The 19,089-nt window shown below is 38.5% G+C and overlaps 2 protein-coding genes across 2 annotated transcripts; both read left to right on the plus strand.

Annotated features, from left to right (window-relative positions):
- Nucleotides 1–2,982: 2,982 nt before the first annotated feature.
- On the plus strand, nt 2,983–13,329 carry bspry (B-box and SPRY domain containing). The gene is made up of 6 exons (XM_037751961.1): nt 2,983–3,933; nt 5,712–5,810; nt 10,382–10,612; nt 10,776–10,801; nt 10,902–11,026; nt 12,339–13,329. The coding sequence occupies exons 1-6, from the start codon at nt 3,556–3,558 to the stop codon at nt 12,872–12,874; spliced, it is 1,395 nt and encodes a 464-aa protein (XP_037607889.1). The 5' UTR covers nt 2,983–3,555; the 3' UTR covers nt 12,875–13,329.
- A 1,715-nt stretch (nt 13,330–15,044) lies between these two features.
- On the plus strand, nt 15,045–19,049 carry LOC119477815. Its single transcript, XM_037751955.1, has 3 exons — nt 15,045–15,299; nt 17,303–18,714; nt 18,818–19,049. The coding sequence occupies exons 1-2, from the start codon at nt 15,224–15,226 to the stop codon at nt 17,902–17,904; spliced, it is 678 nt and encodes a 225-aa protein (XP_037607883.1). The 5' UTR covers nt 15,045–15,223; the 3' UTR covers nt 17,905–18,714; nt 18,818–19,049.
- The last annotated feature ends 40 nt before the right edge of the window (nt 19,050–19,089 follow it).

Here is a 19,089-nt window from a genome sequence, read left to right on the forward strand (position 1 = left end):
TGAGAATAAATAAAAAAATATTTAGAATTTTAGGGGGAAAATGTTGATTTGAGATATTTTCAATCATGCCTTTAAATTACAGGTTTTTGCAATACAGTTATAGAGCTTACATTGTGTACTTTGTTGAGTTGTTCAAGTTCCTCAGATTATGAATGCGTTGTTGCCGTCAGGTGAAATACTTCTAATCAATAGTTGGTCTTCTGACTTTTTAGAAATGCAAAGTTTTCACTCAACACAATAATATTTTATTAATTGGTGAAGTTGTGATGATAGCCAGTGTTTCCTTACAAATTGTATTCCCCTCGTATACGGCAAAGAATCAAAAAACATCCCAGCACTCATTTACTTTAGCTCATGAATTAAAGTGCATGAAACGGTAAAGCTACAAAACACAAGTGGTGAAGTAAAATAGAAGGATCACAGGAAGGCACAATAAAAGTGTGTCTTAAGAAGAGTCTTAAATGAAGTGATAGATCTCCTCTGGACAGATCATTTGCATTATTTAATATTTTTCTGTTTTGTTGTTTTCCAGTTCTTACGATATGTAAAAAGTATTCAGTTCTTTCTTCCACAACAAGCTTAGTGCACGGAAATCTTTTGTTTCTTTCATGATGTGAACACATCTTGTGTTTGCTAGTTTTCCCCACTACAAAACAGCTTTTTATGTTGTAAACAATGGCAGCACTGTGCCTCTGCTGTTCCCATTTCAAAGTGAAATGTGTGGAAACCCACCTTGTCTGAGCCAGAAGGCATGACTCTCTTCTGTCAATCACTCCTATCCAGTTACTCCTGGAGCTGGGAGGAGTGGGAGCTGTGTCGTTCCTTGGTTCCTTATGCGGGTTTGGATTTCTTGAGATTTTATCTGTTTCCTCCCAAACATATGTGTAGCTTTAACAGAAACTCTTTCATTTAAGCTCAGTTTAAAAAGTGATGGAATACAAAGAGGATACATCAGCCTTTTACTTCCTTTTGATAGAAAACTCTTGTCCTAATTTCCTCTTCAATAATTTACCAGGAAGTTAACAGGAAACTTTTGTTATTGGCATCCACTGGTGAAAACTAACACATGGGTAGAAAAGGGTACAAATAAACTACTAAAATATTTACAGTTAAAACAATATGTCACACTGGCAAATTAAATGAACTGGAAATTATTTTCCAATAACATAAATATATCAAGTCAGCACAAGAACTAAAGAACAGCATAGTAAATTCATTTCTTTTTCTAGCTTCACATTTTATATGGCATTATCACATTGTAAACAGTGCTATTAATTTACCATTATCAATAGGTTAATTTAGCATATTTCATGGTTGCACCCTGGTGTTGCTTTAGCAATGAAGACATAATTATTTTTAACTGAACCTGGACATTTGTCAGGGCAGCATCTTTCAAAAAGTATTTGAGGTTTATTCCCTCTGGATTCCAGACAGTGGGTGTTGCTCACTAAATATTGCTAAACAGGGCCGTCTCTGAGGTGTGGCTGCAACTCTAATCCCTGGGCACGCATATGATGAAAGCGTGTATCTATCACACCTATCCACCCTGGAAAATGTGATTGTACTCATACAGTTTCATCTCAATAGTATCTAGTAAACATGGGGGGAAATTCTAAATGAAAATACCTGGATATTTGTTTAATATGAGACTAATAGCAAATCAAATATCAAAAATGGTCAAAAACAAAGTCATACACAAGTAAAAAGCCAGACCTTTTTCACAGCAAAAGTCAGACTTTTTTTGACCATATAAATTACATTTGTAACTGAGTTATAGATGAAAAAAATCTGCATTTGTTCTGAATTCATTTTTTTTTTTACATGTAGGCATGTTTTATCACTTTATTTGCAAAACATCATTGATGCAAGAAAACTTACAAGAAAACAACCTATTTTTACTTGACTGTTTTCTTTTTATTCATATTTAAATGTTGGAGGGAGCCTGAGATCTAAGATTTTCATTGCCAACGACTTCTTCTCTGTAATTGTAGTGCATATGACAATAAAGAACTTGAAACAAACTTGAAACAATATCATAAAACATTATATAGCCTACTAAAATGTTGTCTTGTCCTTCAATAAAAGTTTTCTACGTCATTTACAGGAATGCAGGTTGAAATCCTGTGATTTTAATTTTCATATTGAGATGAGCTGCTCTTTAATTTAAAAGTTGAAACAAGCTTGTTTAGTAGTTTAAACTGCAGCAAATCATCCAAATGTATGTACTCATCATAATATAAAAGTGGAAACAAACTTGTTTGGTAGTTTAAACTATAGCAAATCATCCAAATGTATGTACTCATCATAATATAAAAGTTGAAACAAGCTTGTTTAGTAGTTTAAACTGTAACAAGTTATCCAAATGTATGTACTCATCATAATATAAAAGTGGAAACAAACTTGTTTAGTAGTTTAAACTGCAGCAAATCATCCAAATGTATGTACTCATCATAATATAAAAGTGGAAACAAGCTTGTTTAGTAGTTTAAACTGCAGCAAATCATCCAAATGTATGCACTCATCATAATATAAAAGTGGAAACAACCTTGTTTGGTAGTTTAAACTATAGCAAATCATCCAAATGTATGTACTCATCATAATATAAAAGTGGAAACAAGCTTGTTTAGTGGTTTAAACTGTAACAAGTTATCCAAATGTATGTACTCATCATAATATAAAAGTGGAAACAACCTTGTTTGGTAGTTTAAACTATAGCAAATCATCCAAATGTATGTACTCATCATAATATAAAAGTGGAAACAACCTTGTTTGGTAGTTTAAACTATAGCAAATCATCCAAATTTGTGTACTCATCATGTTTTCCATGCAAATCTTTACCTGCAAAGATGGGCTAATAGTAGTAGAGCAAAAGTACCTGCACTTCCCACTGAAATATAGTTGCAATACAGTTACAGAGTTTACATTGTGTACTTTTAATTGGTAAAGTTGTGATGATAGCCAGTGTTTCCAACATATATACGGCAAAGAATCAAAAACATCCCAGCACTCATTTGCTTTAGTTAATGAATTAAATGAAATGGTAAAGCTACAAAACACAAGTGGTGAAGTCAAATAGAAGGATCACAGGAAGGCACAATGAGAGTGTGTTTTAAGAAGAGTCTTAAAGGAGGTGATAGACTTAGCCATCCCACCTATGTAGTGTCAAATAGGCTACAACCTACTCAAACTAGTGAAACTACAGTGGGCTTCTTTCCCCCTGTGGTTAGGCTTCACTGTGGGTCACAGCTGGAAAGTTTGAAGTGGCCAAAAAGACTAAAGAGGGGAGAGAAACAGGAAATGAAGGCAAACTAATGATTTAAAACTCACAAGACGGTTATCAGCTCACGCCCAAATCAAACAAGTGAAACCCAGCAGAGCAGAAAGCTATTTTTTTTCCCTCTCTCTGCTATTCTGACCTCTACTGTCCGTGTTACTTCCGTGTTGTGCTCACTGCTCACCTGCTCACCTGTTCCACCTGTATTACAGTGTAGTGCTGTAGTGAACAGGTAGGTTGCGAATCCAGCTCTGCCGGTGCACCTGCTGCATTACTGTGCCATGACGGAGGAGCTCATGACGTGTGATTTAACATGCCCGTCTTCACCGGAGAAGACTTTGAATGGTTTGAAAACTAAGGAGATGGATTTTGAGCAGCCTATTTTCTCGGCGTTGAGCGGCGGTGTGAAGCAGCAGCAGCAGCAGCAGCAGCAGCAGCCGGTACCGGAGGACACCTCGACCTCACCGGCTGCTGCGACCACCACCGACTCCGAGTCCGGGATCTTCTCCGTTGAAGGTGAGCTCTGTGTGGAGCATGAAGCCGAGCTGGACTGGTTCTGTGGCACCGAGCAGAGACTCATCTGCTCTCACTGCGCCATCGTGGGCCCCTGCCACGGACACACTGTGACCCCTCTGGCCACCAGAGTAACCGCAGTCAGGGTGAGTATATAGGCTTATACTACTTTTACTATGTCCATATGCAACAGCTGTTTTATTGTATTGACTGATCTGTGGTGTAATATTGATGATATATCAGCTTTGGAAATGTAGTCAAGGTAAATATGTTTTCTTTACTGAGGGGTTAGAAATAGCACAGGAAGGTTACTTTCATTTTGTGTGAAATGCCTTTCTTTATATACTCTTTCCTTATACACTTTCAGGTTAATTTTCAGATTTTTAACTAGAACAACTTGACACACAGTGCTGAGCTGCATCTAAAATTAATCTTCAGGTTCCCAGCTTTCAGATGATGTACACCACTTCTATGTGGCATCTACTGTTGACCTGCTATCTCCCCCTAAAGACCTCCTGTACCCCCCTAAAAAGGACAATCTGATAATACTTCTGTACATTTACTTTTTGAATGCAGGGCATTTGCTTGTACTTGAGTGTTTTTATATTGTAATACTGATACTGGATATATGTCACAGAAGGACAGTTTCACTCTTCTCATTGAAACATTCGCTTATACAGTTTCTCAGCATGTTTCTGTTTGGAGCATTGCAACCTAATTAATCTTCAGGTTCCCCAGCTTTCAGATGATGTACACCACTACTGTGTGACATCTACTGTTGACCTGCTATCTCCCCCTAAAGACCCCCTGTACCCCCCTAAAAAAAGACAAAAACAGGTGTAAGTTACGGAGGCGTGGAGTGGAAAAGGTTAAATACACTGATGTAAAACTCACATTAAACTCCAGTATTAACATAAAGTAAAAAGCACAGGAAGGTTACTTTAATTTTGTGTGAATACCTTTCTTTATATACTATTTCCTTATACACTTTCACATTTATTTGAATTAGGTAATTCAGGTTAATTTCTGAGTTTTGACTAGAACAACTTGACACACAGTGTTGAGCTGCATCTCAATCATCAATTACGTATAAAATGACAGAAAAGGGCCATATCTAATATACTTATTACCTGTGGTCAAAAGTCTTTGATACCAAATCACATCATGGCTTTTTCTATGGTGTTCCTCAAGGTCTTGGTGTCTTAAAGTGGTATTTTGGAGGAAATTATGATTTTTTATCAATTCTCGAGTGGTAAAAATTGGTTAAATTTAGCACCAAATCTGTGTAACAAATGGTATCAACCCAAAAATTGCCTATGAGACATAATAGAGCATGGGAATGGCCATCATATACAGTAATTCTCGATGATGTACACCACTTCTATGTGACATCTTCTGTTGACCTGCTATCTCCCCTTAAATACCCCCTGTACCCACCTAAAATACACTAAAACAGGTCTAGGTTAAGGAGGAGTGGAGTGGAAAAGGTTAAATACACTGATGCAAAACTCACATTAAAGTCCAGTATTAACATAAAGTAAAAAGCACAGGAAGGTTACTTTCACTTTGTGCGAATGCCTTTCTTTATTTGCCCTATTCTTAACTGTTGGACATGTTTTACTCATTTTATCTCATCTATTTTTAAAGCTAGTCTCCTTCTTTAAGTTTCTTTTATGAGAGAAAATGTGTATATTTCCTATTATTTCAATCACTCACTTTGTTGAGGATTGTAGCTGTGTGAAATAATTGTGTTCACATACAGTATTTGACAATGTAATATGCATATTTCATAACTCTTTCTTGGGTGTGACACAATTTGCACGTGTGGTTTCTTGCATGATTCCTCTACATGGTATTTGAAAAGACAGGATTTTCTTGTTGTGTCTCAAGCTGATGAGTGTGTGTGTGTGTGTGTTTCCACCAGAACCAGCTGGTGGATGTGTGTGAGAAAATGCAGCTGCAGGCACTGAGGATTGAGAGGTTTATCGACCAGACGCTGACAGACAAAGAGCAAAAGCTTCAGGTGAGAAATACAACTGATCCACACCCACTCAACCACACGCTAATGATCAGTGCCAGCCTCAATACTGGCACACATTGCTCAGTGGAGCCTACACTGTTGCACAAGTACAGTGTTTTGATGTTGGTTAGGAATGCTATGAAAAATACACTACACACTACATGTGCTTTATGGACGTGTGTTGGGTTTGTGTATGTGGATACTGACCCCTATAATAAGTCTCTTTGCATTAGGGGTGCGACTAAGGATTGTCAATTAAAGGCAGGGTGGGTGACTTTGAGAAACTAACAAGAGTACACTAGATTTAAAAAAAATGATCAAACCGAAAAACCGAGCCCAGTGTTGCCAGCTGGCAGCAATAGCTCCAAAATCCCTAAATCTAGCGAGAGCGTTGCCAAGTCTACAACTCTGACAGCCCGTTCCTTAAGGCCTCCCTCCAAAGCCACTCCCCACATTATCATTACGAACATTAACACATCATAATGAATGTGAATGGCGAACATGGCTATTGTTAGTACTCACAGCTGTCATTCAGGCTGAATGAAATGATCGGACGGGTTTTTTACAGTCCTGCCACAGCCACAGATACCTTTTTCGTCAGAGCATTTGATTTATTGATTGCTGTCAGGATGTAATGAGAATTTCAACTAATATAACAAAAATGATTCTAAAATCTTTACCAACCTTACCTTTAATCTGTCAGCTATTTTCTTCAATTATCCAATTAATTGTTAAATTAGTCCATTAAATTGGACTAATTGTCTCATTACATCATTACATATGAAACTGTTGTTGTCACATCAACAAGGAGAAGAAATTGTGAATGAAATCATTAGTGATGCACCAATACCGATACCGATATCTGATATTTTGTCGATACTGACTCAAATAGCTGGATCTAGTATCGGTGGCAATGGGGCCGATCTATTCAATTCAATTCTATATATACTATATACATTATATACTTGAAATTTAATTAATTAAATAATTTTGACAAATTTGTTGCTGCATTAAAAAGGTTTACACTTGAATTGTAATTCCTGTTAATTTTGAAGATTTTTAACCAAGTTGCTGGTTTACCATTTATTATTTTAATGATAAATTACAATTCAAGAAATTTATATCTGTATTTATTTGTTACATTTTGTTTTACAAAGTTAGGAAAGCGATGTTTAAGTCAAGCCTGATGTAAAACAACATAAAATAATGATCCCAGTCACTTCCACACTGTGAGGCATACAGCAGCTTATTAATTAGACACTGGTATCGGACGATACCCAAAGCACAGGTATCGGTATCGGTATCGGGACTGAAAAAGTTGGATCGGTGCATCCCTAAAAATCATCCCTGTAGAGTAAAGGCTATTTGTTGAAAATTCACGTGATTTTACTTTCATATTAATGAAAGCATTTAGGAATACAGCATGAAACATCAGCATGTTGGGCATGCTCCTTAAATCTAAATTCTTTTGAATATCAGAAGGTTGTAATTGTGTCTTCTCACCAATTCACTTCTCCTCTAACAATTATATTGATAGTAAAGGGATTTCAGATCTTATTATTCCAAACAAGTAAAATAACAAGGTACTTTGCAGTTGTAAATGCAAGAGAAAGAGAAAGAAACACAATAAGTTCACTAGTAATGTATAACTTGCTGATTCAGTCAATTTATCACCACTGTGCAACAAAGCAAAGGTTGCCTCTGTTAGTGCACCTATAGCCTATTTATTAACCTCCCCGAACACAATGGGTGTCTAAAGTGGTCAGAGGTACGATCATGCGTTACAAGTTACCATGAGTAAATCAAACTTCAAGTAGACAACAAAGACAGGTAAGAAGAATATGTAGATAACTTATCTGAGCAAGAATCAAATCACCAAACCCATTCTTGTTTCTGTAACAACATCAAACAAACGTACTCAGCACTGTGGAAACAATGCTGGTCAGTGTATCTCTGTAGCTGTTGCTGTGTGTGTTTATGGTTAGACGTGGGAAGTCAAACGTTGTGAAATATCAATAACAACCTCCGTGCTTTTATGGGCGCCCTCCGTCAAGTGTTTGGCTGCTTATGAGCAACAGAAACTTGTGACAGTATTTGACCCACATGATGTCAATGTTTGATTTATGGGATACTTTACTCAAAATGTGAGGCTTTAGGAAATACGCCCTCCCAGCCCGTTCTCATTCCCAGGGAGCTAAATACCGACGCTTTGTCACAGTTGTTGGCGTTCAATACCGCCGCACAAGGCGACCTTGAGTGGTGGTAGGAGACGCACCGTTTTTTTTTAAAACTACAATGTAAACTCATCCGCGGCAACAGTTAACACACAGGGAAAGTGCTGTAGTGACGTAGTTTAAAGATCGAAAGACACACGCCGAGTGGGTGGGATCGGAAGTGGATGGGGCCAACAAAGACAAGGCTTTCATCCAGGAGACAGCTATTCGTGTCCCATGCATCACGTTTCACTTTAGCTTTACAATCAGCTGTTTGTTTGTGTCCCGTGTTCACAGCGTTGTGTCAAATTTGCACTTTAAAAACATAGTAGTTTTAAGCCCAACCATGTTGTTTTTTCCTAAACCTAGCTAGGAGTTTTGTTGCCAAAACCTAAGCAAGTGCTTTTGTTTAATTCACAACATTAAGCACGTGTTTACTGCGACCAAAAGGTGACACCGAGGGGTCTAACAAAGCGACAGTATGTGACGAGTTGGGATGAGAACGCGTTGGCCTTCCTGACTATAAAATGTTACTCATACCCTCAAGAACTGATTTTTTGGCCCCTTGGAGGCAGAAAGAAGTTGTGAACGCAACACTGACATAATCATCTCCTTTTAATCTGATATGGTGAACTTGTTATCAAACAGCTGCTTATTTACACATCCAGCAGTTATGAATCAAAGTTTGCATTCATTTGGAGTTATGTATCTGGCCAGTGAGAGTGAATCAAAACAGTAAAGTTGTGGACAGCTAAGCAATGAGCTGAAACTCACTATAAAGCTTTGTAAAGTAGAGGGGAGCTGCAGGTTCAGATGATAATTGTCACATTGTAATTTTATGCATTGTCAGAAAAGAAAATGTCAAATATCAGTTTCGGTGTCTCAAATATGAGGATTTCCTACTTTTTATTGTTTCTGTGTCATGCTAAAGTGAATATCCATTGGTTGTGGATTGCTGGTTGGACAAAACAAACAATGTTAAGAAGGAATAGGCAATATGGATACAATCTTTATCACAGTATGTGCAATTTTATCACAATATTGATACTGTAAATTGTGATTAAGTACATTTTCTGGAAAATCAATTGACTGTTTAAGGATAATCCAGAAAATTAAATACACTGATACACATTAAAGTTAACATTAAATAGACCTGCTCAATGATTTGCAACATTGCCCACACCCAGAGATATTAATGAGATACCAATCGCTGTATTAACGGCAGGGCGGTTCACATGTTTGTATTGTTTCATGACATTTGCATTGTCATCTAATCCTAATTTGAAGATGTCGGTTTGGGCTCTGGGAACGTGTAATGAGAATGTTTTGCAGATTTTCTGACATTTTGTAGATTAAACGGTTTGTTCGTTGAAAATAAGATTTAGTGCACGATTCAAAGTATATCTGATCATAAACTTAAAGGTTTTTATATAGTTGGAAACATTACGTAAGTGTATGGGTTTTAGAAACGTAAAAGTTACAATAAGAGGGATAGTTTGGGTGTTTAGAAGTGGGGTTGTATGAGGTACTTATTCACAGTCAGTGTATTACCTACAGTAGATGACGATCGGCTGAGTTACCGCACAGAAGCAAAGCAATGTACTGCTGTGGACGGAGCCGGCAGCAAAAGATATTTTACCCACCTAAAAGAAAGGCCCTCCTAAAAAAATCAATAATAGATATCAGTGTAAGTGTACGCTATATTTACAATATTTTCATCGCTTTACCTTGCCAGCAGCTATGTCAGCTATACAGTCTATGTTTCCGATATGCCATTTGTCGTTATCTACACTCTCGCCAAAGCAACCAGACTCCACTGAAAAAAAACAGTAATTTTACCTCGCAGAATACAGGATTTGCTGGTCTACCGCTGCCTCGATCGGTTAGTTAGTTTATGTTAATGTGTGACTTTGGTTAGTTCGGATTTACCAAAGTCACACAATAGCACAAACAAACTAACCGATCGAGGCAGCGGTAGACCAGCAACTCCCGTGTTCTGTAAGGTAAAATTACTGTTTTTTTCAATGGATTCTGGCAGATTTGGCATAGATGGATACATCAGCTTCAGTTCCTCATCGGAAAGGGCTGTCTGACAGGAAGGTAAGGCGGTGTAAATATTCTAAATATAGCGTACACTTAAACTGTTATTGAATTGAACCGTCCTCTACTGTAGGTAATACAATGACTATGGATAAGAACGTCATACAACCCCACTTCAAAACACCCAAACTATCTCTTTAACCTGTTAACTGCAGTCATATTGATAGAATATTGATTATGCAATTGGATTGAAAACCATGTAATTCCTCCTCCTGCGCCACAAGTTGTCTTAATATTCTTCTCCCCTGTCTCTCGGCGTAGGTAGCGGCGAACAGGGCGAGGGAGCAGATCCTGGCTCAGGTCAGCGCAGCGCGTGAAGCCCTGGAGGAGGAGGAGCAGCGTCTCCTGGAGGAGGTGCAGAGAGAGGAGGAGCGGGTGGAGCAGTGTCTCCTCACCCAGAGAGCTCACTGGAGCCAGGCCATGGCGAGTCTGTCGCAAACACGCTCTGGCCTGGTGCACACGCTGACGCACACTCCAGACGCACAGCTGGTGGTGAGAGACTGGGACATTTTTGTCAGGAAGTTGAGGGATTACTGGGGAAGATTGTTGAAGAATAGAGGAACTTGTGCTCAAATAACAGTAACATGATAATGGTCATAAATTACTTAACTACATGAATGTCCAGAAGAGTCATCACTTTCTTCCTGTCTTTCAGACTAGTGTCCAGGAGATAGCTGACAGGTAATCTTTTATACTTTATTACACTGCTTGTGAATATTATTTTCTTGCTCAGGATACCGGAGAGGTAACAACTCTTCTCCTCTTGCTGTTTGTGTGTTAGGGTGGAGGAGGCGGAGGGAGTCGGGGAGCCCTGTGACACAAACCAGCTCAACCTGAGCCCAGCCTGCAGTGACAGCAAGCTGCTGAGAGGTCTGTGGGCCACTGCAGTTCTGCTGGGGCCAAACGGTTAGTAGATTTGTATTCAATCTTCATGCACAATATGACAGATCCAGCAGGATCGTACGAGGTTATTACACACACCGATGGTGGTAATTAGCATACTCGCAAACCTTGAAAATCCAGAAAAGAATGGTTGCTATGCTCCAAACAGAAACACACTGAGAAACTGTATAAACAAACATTTCAATGAGAAGAATGAAACTGTCAGTCTGTGACATATATCCAGTGTTAGAATATCTTTTACTGAAGTGAAAGTATCAGTGTTACAATATAAAAACACTCAAGTACAAGCAAATGTCCTGCATTCAAAAAGTTAATGTACATAAGTATTATCAGATTGTCTTTTTTTAGGGGGTTACAGGAGGTCTTTAGGGGGAGATAGCAGGTCAACAGAAGATGTCAAATAGAAGTGGTGTACATCATCTGAAAGCTGGGAACCTGAAGGTTAATTGAGATGCAGCTCAGCACTGTGTGTCAAATTGTTCTAGTCAAAAATCAGAAATTAACCTGAATTAATTAATTAATTAAATTAAATTAAATTGTGAGAGTGTATAAGGGCTTAGAACATTATGAGAGAAGTACTGTATATGATGGCCATTCCCATGCTCTATTATGTCTCATAAGCAATTTTTGGGTTGATACCATATGTTACACAGATTTAGTGCTAAATTTAACCAATTTTTACCACTCGATAATTGATAAAGATTATGATAGATTCCTCCAAAATAACACTTTAAAACTCCAAGACCTTGAGGAACACCATAGAAAAAGCCATGCTGTGATTTGGTATCAAAACTTTTAACATTTTGAGATTTCTGAAAGAATTGCATTTTTCGGCGATTGGATGGCGAGCACTTCTGTGCTGGAAACTGCTCAGAAACCACCTTATTGTCAGTATACCTAGGACATTCATCCATCCTCTGAATGCCCTAGGTCTTTAGTTTGTGGCTGTGAAGTTTCATGAGGCTGTGATTATCCTTGAGGTCACCACAGGTCATTTTATACAGTGAGGTCATGTTTCAAAAAATGATCTCAATAAAATGAAATGGCTACTATGAGGACTAACATCATCACACATGAATACAGTTGGGCTCATTGGATCCACAAGACTCTCAGCTTTACAGCGATACCCAATTTATGTAATTCATAGACTGTTTAGGGACCCCAGTATGCAGAAATAGTGACCAGCAAGCTGTTTAGCCTGTGACATTACAGTAAACAAAGGATTTCATTAAAGTAAAAAAATCTTAACATGTCTGCTTATGGTATTTCATCAGTTTGTGAAATTCAATCCATCTTTTTCTTTCTTCCCGTGCAGCTTATGGATCATCTAATTTAAAGTTTGATGAGCGCACAGTGAGCCCTCTCCTGTCCCTGTCTGACGACTTCTACACTTTGACCTTCGTTCACAAAAAAGCTCGCTTATCCCCGCCGTACGACCCCGCACGCTTCGACTGTTGGCCCAACGCGCTGGGTTCACTCTCCATGTCCTCTGGCACCCACAGCTGGGTGGTGGATGTGGGCCAGAGTGGTGCCTTTAAGGTCGGGGTCTGCTACACCTCTCTGGAGCGCAAAGGCTCCGGAGACGAGGCCCGGCTGGGCCACAACAGTCAGTCTTGGGTGCTGTCTCACTACGACGGCGATTACTCCTTCTGCCACGCAGGGAAGAAGGAGCCCCTGCAGGTTGGGAGGAGACCCCAGAGGATCGGCCTGCTGCTGGACTGGCCGAGTCACACGCTGATGTTTTACGAGCCGGACTCCAGCGCCGTGCTGTACTCTGTCACGCATCACTTCAGTGCCCCGCTGCTGCCGGCGTTTGCCGTGACTGACCGCAGTATCACCATACTGCACTGACACACCGCACACTAAACTAAATGACCTTAAACATGTGAAGAAATGTCTGTCTCTTATGTAGATATGATCAGCAGCTAAAGATCCTACATCTGATGGTGCAGTTATTTCTATTTATTTTATTATCTATTCTTTTAGTAGCTGCTGATTCTTTTATTTTCTTTTATTACTGTTTTTAATGATTATTTTGATTAAAAGATAATCAGATAATTTTACTTTATCTGTTGATCATATTATACAGTAGTGCTGTAACTGTATTTTGTTTGACTGATGATTGTTTTTTATGTTTTGAATATGATTGTTTTCAGCATCAGTTTGATCTCTCAAGGCTCTTAATAGAAAGTATTAATTATACTGGTTGATCCAGGACTGTTTTAAATGTTGTGTGACAAGGAAACTCACTACAGAAATACTTGAGATCATTTTGATATTATATGTGCCATAAACCAATTATTACAGTTTGACTGTTATATCTTCTGACTTTGCAATAGACATTTCCATAGATACACAAGGTATGATTTCTTGATTTCTGTTGCATTAATATATTTTAAGAGCTGCAAAACCCTGAGTTTGTCCTTTTAAGTTACAGCAGGGTTTATAGATGTGTGTGTATTTGACAACGTAGTACAGTAAAGTACAGTAAGTATTACATTACAATAAACCAGTTATCCTGTAGGGACTCAGCAGGAAGATGAGATATGTCAACAGAATGAGTGTAACTCAAAAACACTAATCATTCTTGCTCAGAGTTTTGTGTCAAACTCAGTATAGTGGAGAATCTGAGAATACAGTAAATACAGTTAAAGTCCTGCATTGAAAATGTTACTTAAGTTAATGTATGTTAGTATAATCAGGAAAATGTACTTAAAGGTACCATATTAACATGCTATTTAGTACATTACTCTATCACCTCATGTTGCTCACCACAGCCTCATACCAGGCTATTATTATTAAAACTGTGGAGCTCAGAGGACATTTTGGTCAGGATGGAGGCAGGAACGGACGGTCCTGAGGGAGTTATAAGTGGAGCGAAATGCCTGTTGATGCAGAACTGTGTAGAGTAATTAATCAAAATGACACATTTGATGTGCTCATAATAAGCATGGGGAGTTCTGTGGTTCAAAACTGCACAAAATGTAATAATATAATATCATATCGTTATTTTTTTGTAATTAACTTTTTATTGTTTATCTAAAAGAAGTTACATCACACAGAACAAAGACATCAGAAACAAAAAAGAAAACAGTAATGACAATAAAACTAATAAGACCACAGGAAAAAACAAAACAATACCATAAAATAAATATGTAGATGTATATGTAGCCTGTATATATAGGCTATATACATACAAGGTAAGCATTGGTATTATAAAAATGATGGAAACAACCAGGGCAAGTATTGATAAGTATATAGCTCACATTTTTAAACGTTATGATCTAAAGGTGACAATGCAGGCGACCCTCACACCTCATGGCAATAAAATCTTACATATGACGTTATCAGCCTCTCCTTAGTTAGTCATTCAGTACTGTATTCATATAGGGGGCCCATATTTCCAAAAATATCTCCTGTCTATTTTACAATTGTAATGCGCACAAATTAATTAATGAGTGAAACATGATAAATGTCTATGTAATATAATATTATAATTTTTTTTAATTCACTTTTTATTGTTTTTTCCAAAATAAGTTACATCACACAGAACAAAGACATGAGAAACAAAACAAAAAAAACAGTAATGACAATAAAACTAATAAGACCACAGGAAAAAAACAACAACATACGTATACTGTATGTAGCCTATATACAGTATACTGTATATAGGCTACATACACACACAGGGTAAGCATTGGTATTATAAAAAATGATGGAAACAAGCAAGGCAAATATTGATAAGTATATAGCTCTTCTTAAAGTGATGACCTACAGTCGACTCACACCTCATGACAATAACATCTATGACGTCATCAGCCTCTCCTAATCATATAGAGGCCCATATTTCCATATTTCCAAAAATACCTCCTGTCTATTGTTCAATTTAAAAATTAATAGTTAAGAATTGGCTATTTTGGTCATTTAATATTGTTATTATTTTAATTGTAGTGAAAATCGGGACAATTAGTGTGTTTAACATATTACCGGGTCACCAATACAGTCGGTGGTAGTCATGGTGATTGATGAGGAGTGACGCGTTGAGCCGCACATATAAAAGCAGAGGCCACAGTTCTACTGTCTTTCTGCACCTGATCTTGTTGACCTGAGGAGCTGCTGACCTTGAACTGTGGAAACCGTCAGGAACAAGCTGTTCACCTGTTCAACTGTTCACCTGTCCTGAGATAGAGAGATAGAGAGATGGCACCTGCTGCTTTACGCAGAGAGAAACACCTGCTGAAGTTAGGCATCCTCCGTGTGCTGGATGAACGCTATGGTAAAACACAGCAGACCACATTCAAACTTTATTCCTCTTTATATTTGTAATAACTATATAATATATATATAAGATAATATTTTAGTTTCATGTTGTTTGGGTATACATATTTCCTCAGGGCATCAATCTATATTACACCTATCTTACACAGCTGTTATTTCGATGCAATTATGTAATTTAGATGTAAAATGATTACATATGATTATGTTTTATAAATGTGCAGGTGGCAGTTTATTTGTTTTGCACACTTTAAGACTATGCAACTTAACAAAAAAATAAATAAATGAATGATATACAGTGCAGGATGAGGCAAAAAAAAACACTGGGCTTATTTGAAGCCTCCACCTAGAGACAAGATTAATATAAAGAAATAATATGAATACATAATATTCATATTAGACAGGTGGTAAATGTAGCTCTAAATACTGATATAGTGATTAAGAAACATGCATGTTGAGTTTGTGTAGCAGGTCGTCGAGTTAATATTGAAAGTTTAGGACAAAGATGGAGACTGCAACTTATTTTGAAAAATGCTAAAAGTTGTGTATGTTGTGCATATTGCACGCGCCATGGAAACCACGTCAGCTATAGAAACGAGCGTTTAGGGTGACGTCAGAGTGTCAGCCGTCACTAACTGGACCGTTTAGAGACAGAAGTGATGCATCATGTGAATGCATTGACTAATAGCAATAACTGCGACCTTGTTGGTCACTAAAGCCCCTCAATAATAATGCACACAGTGCACTTTCATAGACTAAGCTACTGGAGTTACCCTGCACTATATTCAGTCTTAACAGTCTCTTCTGCACTATATTCATTTTTAACAGTCTCGTCTGCACTATACTCATTTTTAACAGTATTTTCTGCACTATATTCACTTTTTTAATAGTCCTGTATCACAGCTGTTTCCCTGCACTATATTCAGTTTTAACAGTTTTCTTCATCTTCTTGTATTTTTATTTCTGGTATATTTTTTTGTACTTTGCACTACTAACTTTTTTACTGCCTTTTTACTAACATGTTTTGCACTATGGAACTGTGATGCTGGAAACTTGAATTTCCCTCGGGATCAATAAAGTTACTATCTATCTATTATTTTCTATCTATCATATCATGCTGGGCCCATAATTCAGGGGACAATAAAATAATAGCGTCATTTGAAAACATCTATTACAATGTGACACATCCTGCAGTTACAGCCTGCTTGAAAACATGGAGCTGAGGTGTTAATGAAGTTTCAGCACAAGCTGCTTACATTTCTAATTCAAATGCAGCTCACAGCTAATTTCGGAAACCATGTGTAACATTTCGTTGTTAGAGAAGCAGACAGCCAATCTGACCCTTACGAAAAATAGTATACTTCAAGTTTATTTTATGAAGTATACTTTAGTAAAGTTCAAATATATTTCCCCGATGTATACTTGTGTATACTATGTAGTAAGAATGCTAATATCAGTGTACTAGTACTTGTAAGTGTACTAATTCAATACTTCTTGGGACTAAATTGGCCCACTTTTTAGTTTATAAAAGTATAATTTTAAGTGTAAGAACAGTAAAGTTGTATTTTGTACTGCAACTATACTATGAACTAAACTACAAGTGAAAAGGGATATACTGTTTAATTGTTATATACTGGTAGCCCACTTTTTAGTTTATGAAAGTACATTTTGTTGCCTCCATGCTAAACGGAGAATCCACAAACATAGAAAAGTCTTATTGAATTGAGGTAAATTCATATCAAAACATTTGTTTCCAAACTCTCACACACTTTAATAACTTTAAAATCTAACAGCAGAACCTGTTTAGGGTCTACAACATGATAATTAACAAACAAGCTGTTTAATGTCATGTTGTGTTTTATACGTGTGCTATTAGCACACGTCACGTTTCTTCACAATAGGTCCTGCTGTGAAGTGAACTGTTTTAAAGTCATAAAGTCACAGGCTTTAATTAGTCTGATCATGTCATGACTAATGGTTTCCTTTTTTCTTCTTTCTATTTAGTTGGTCTGCTGAAGCCAGGACGGATCCTTTCAATGACTGTGACCAATTTGAGGAACCGTCCACTGAGCAGCACCAACATCAGCTCCATGTCCCGGTCCGTCCTCAGCCTGTACCACAGCTTCGTCACAGGCTCCAAGGACTTCCCTTTGATTCCAGTCAGAGCACACTTTGACTCTCTCCGCTTGGTCACACCCTTTCCCAGGCTGACCCAGTGGGAGAACACCACACCGTCTCCTTTGACGGATGCACCAGCAGGTGTGATGGTGCCTACTGGTGGCCTTCCTCCAAAAATGCTGACTCCAGTTCTTCCAGAGAGGGCGAAGCTCGGAGCCCTGAGGGCCGACGGCAGGAACTTTGTCCGCGACATGAAATTTGATGGTGAGACTCTCACCAGAGTCATCTCCACTGTGTACCGCTCTGAGAGCACAGAGCTGACCAACAGCTGGAGGGTGACCGACTACAGTGCAGACGGACACCTTCTCATGTCGGTCCTCTGTCAGTTCACCGGAAAGTCGGCGCGGTCTGCAAAGACTCCAAGACAGGAGACAGAGGAGGAGAGCAGCAGCAGCCGGTCACCTCCAAAGAAACGCTTGAGACTGTAATGGACGTTTGCTCTGCTGCACCTTGGTCTGTCCCTTGTGGATTACAACATCTGGCAGATTAAGGAGCTGGATTATTTTGACCCCTGAGGGCTCCACTGGTAGCGTCTTGCACCGGGGCCCATGAGGACATGTCCCATATGAAGGATATGGTTGACTGAGGGGTTATTATTGTACATTTGTATATAATTTTTCTCTTTATGATTGTGGTACACACAGGTCAGTGTTTTTGGTACGTCTTGCACCTTTCTTTATTTCTTAGTGCTGGCCTGTGTGTCTGATATTGTGTTAACTACGAGGGAGCTATGAGGATCTCTTGAGATAGGAGCACTCTCCAAAGAAAACTTTTTTTCCATACAGGAGGAATTGGGAAATCTAAATTGCATGTCCACGGTTTACCCCACCAACTGCCCACTGTGTGTCGGGACAGGGATCGGTCCCCCTGCAGCCTTCAACATCAATTGCAGTTCGAATGGATTTCTTTAAATACAGTTGAATGTATTTTCTTGAGCTAGAAATACATGCAACATTATTTAATGAAGCACACTCATCACTAGCATCACAAGTACAAGACTTCAGTTTGAGCTAGGAATGAGAAGAGCTGCTGCAACAGCTGCAGGGACAGTGTCAGAGCCAACAACACTACTGATCCACCAACGACAGGCAGAGAACAGGCTGATAGAAGAAGCAGGAGAGGACAAGAAACAGGCAAGACGGAGACCATTGAAGACATCAGCTCTGGGACCCCACCTGTGCTTCTCTCCCAGCTAACCAGACCAGCCAGCTGCGGACACAGGAAGAGTTCACAAATAGGTAAGAAGTCCTTTACAGACCATTTAAAAGTGTTTATGGTGTAGTAGGCTCTTCTAAATACTACAGTACCTGTAATCAACCTTATCTGCAATTTGTCTTTCAGAGGAAGAAGGAGACAAGGAAAGGAGACAGCATTCATTGTGAACCGTCACATAAAAAACGGATGAGTATACATTTTTACACATACATTTTTTCTGTTTTTGTACAGATGGATAGTTTCTCTGGCTGTTGAAGTTGTTTGTTGCCATTTGTCTTTTAGAGAGAGGAAGGAAAACGAAAAGGACCAGACGAGACAAGAGGCGAGGAGGCAGGACAGCGTGCATTGAAAACCCTTTCCTTTAAAAAGATAAATACATTTATTTTGGCATCAGAAAT

Source organism: Sebastes umbrosus, chromosome 19 (genome assembly GCF_015220745.1).
Source record: "Sebastes umbrosus isolate fSebUmb1 chromosome 19, fSebUmb1.pri, whole genome shotgun sequence".
Taxonomy (NCBI): Eukaryota; Metazoa; Chordata; class Actinopteri; order Perciformes; family Sebastidae; genus Sebastes; species Sebastes umbrosus.

Excerpts from the sequence above, each read along its gene's own strand:
- bspry (XM_037751961.1), top strand. The coding sequence starts at position 3,556 with ATGACGGAGGAGCTCATGACGTGTGATTTAACATGCCCGTCTTCACCG. Across the intron at positions 3,934-5,711 it reads CCAGAGTAACCGCAGTCAGG|AACCAGCTGGTGGATGTGTG; the intron begins GTGAGTATATAG and ends TGTTTCCACCAG. Across the intron at positions 10,802-10,901 it reads GTCCAGGAGATAGCTGACAG|GGTGGAGGAGGCGGAGGGAG; the intron begins GTAATCTTTTAT and ends TTTGTGTGTTAG.
- LOC119477815 (XM_037751955.1), top strand. The coding sequence starts at position 15,224 with ATGGCACCTGCTGCTTTACGCAGAGAGAAACACCTGCTGAAGTTAGGC. Across the intron at positions 15,300-17,302 it reads TGTGCTGGATGAACGCTATG|TTGGTCTGCTGAAGCCAGGA; the intron begins GTAAAACACAGC and ends CTTTCTATTTAG.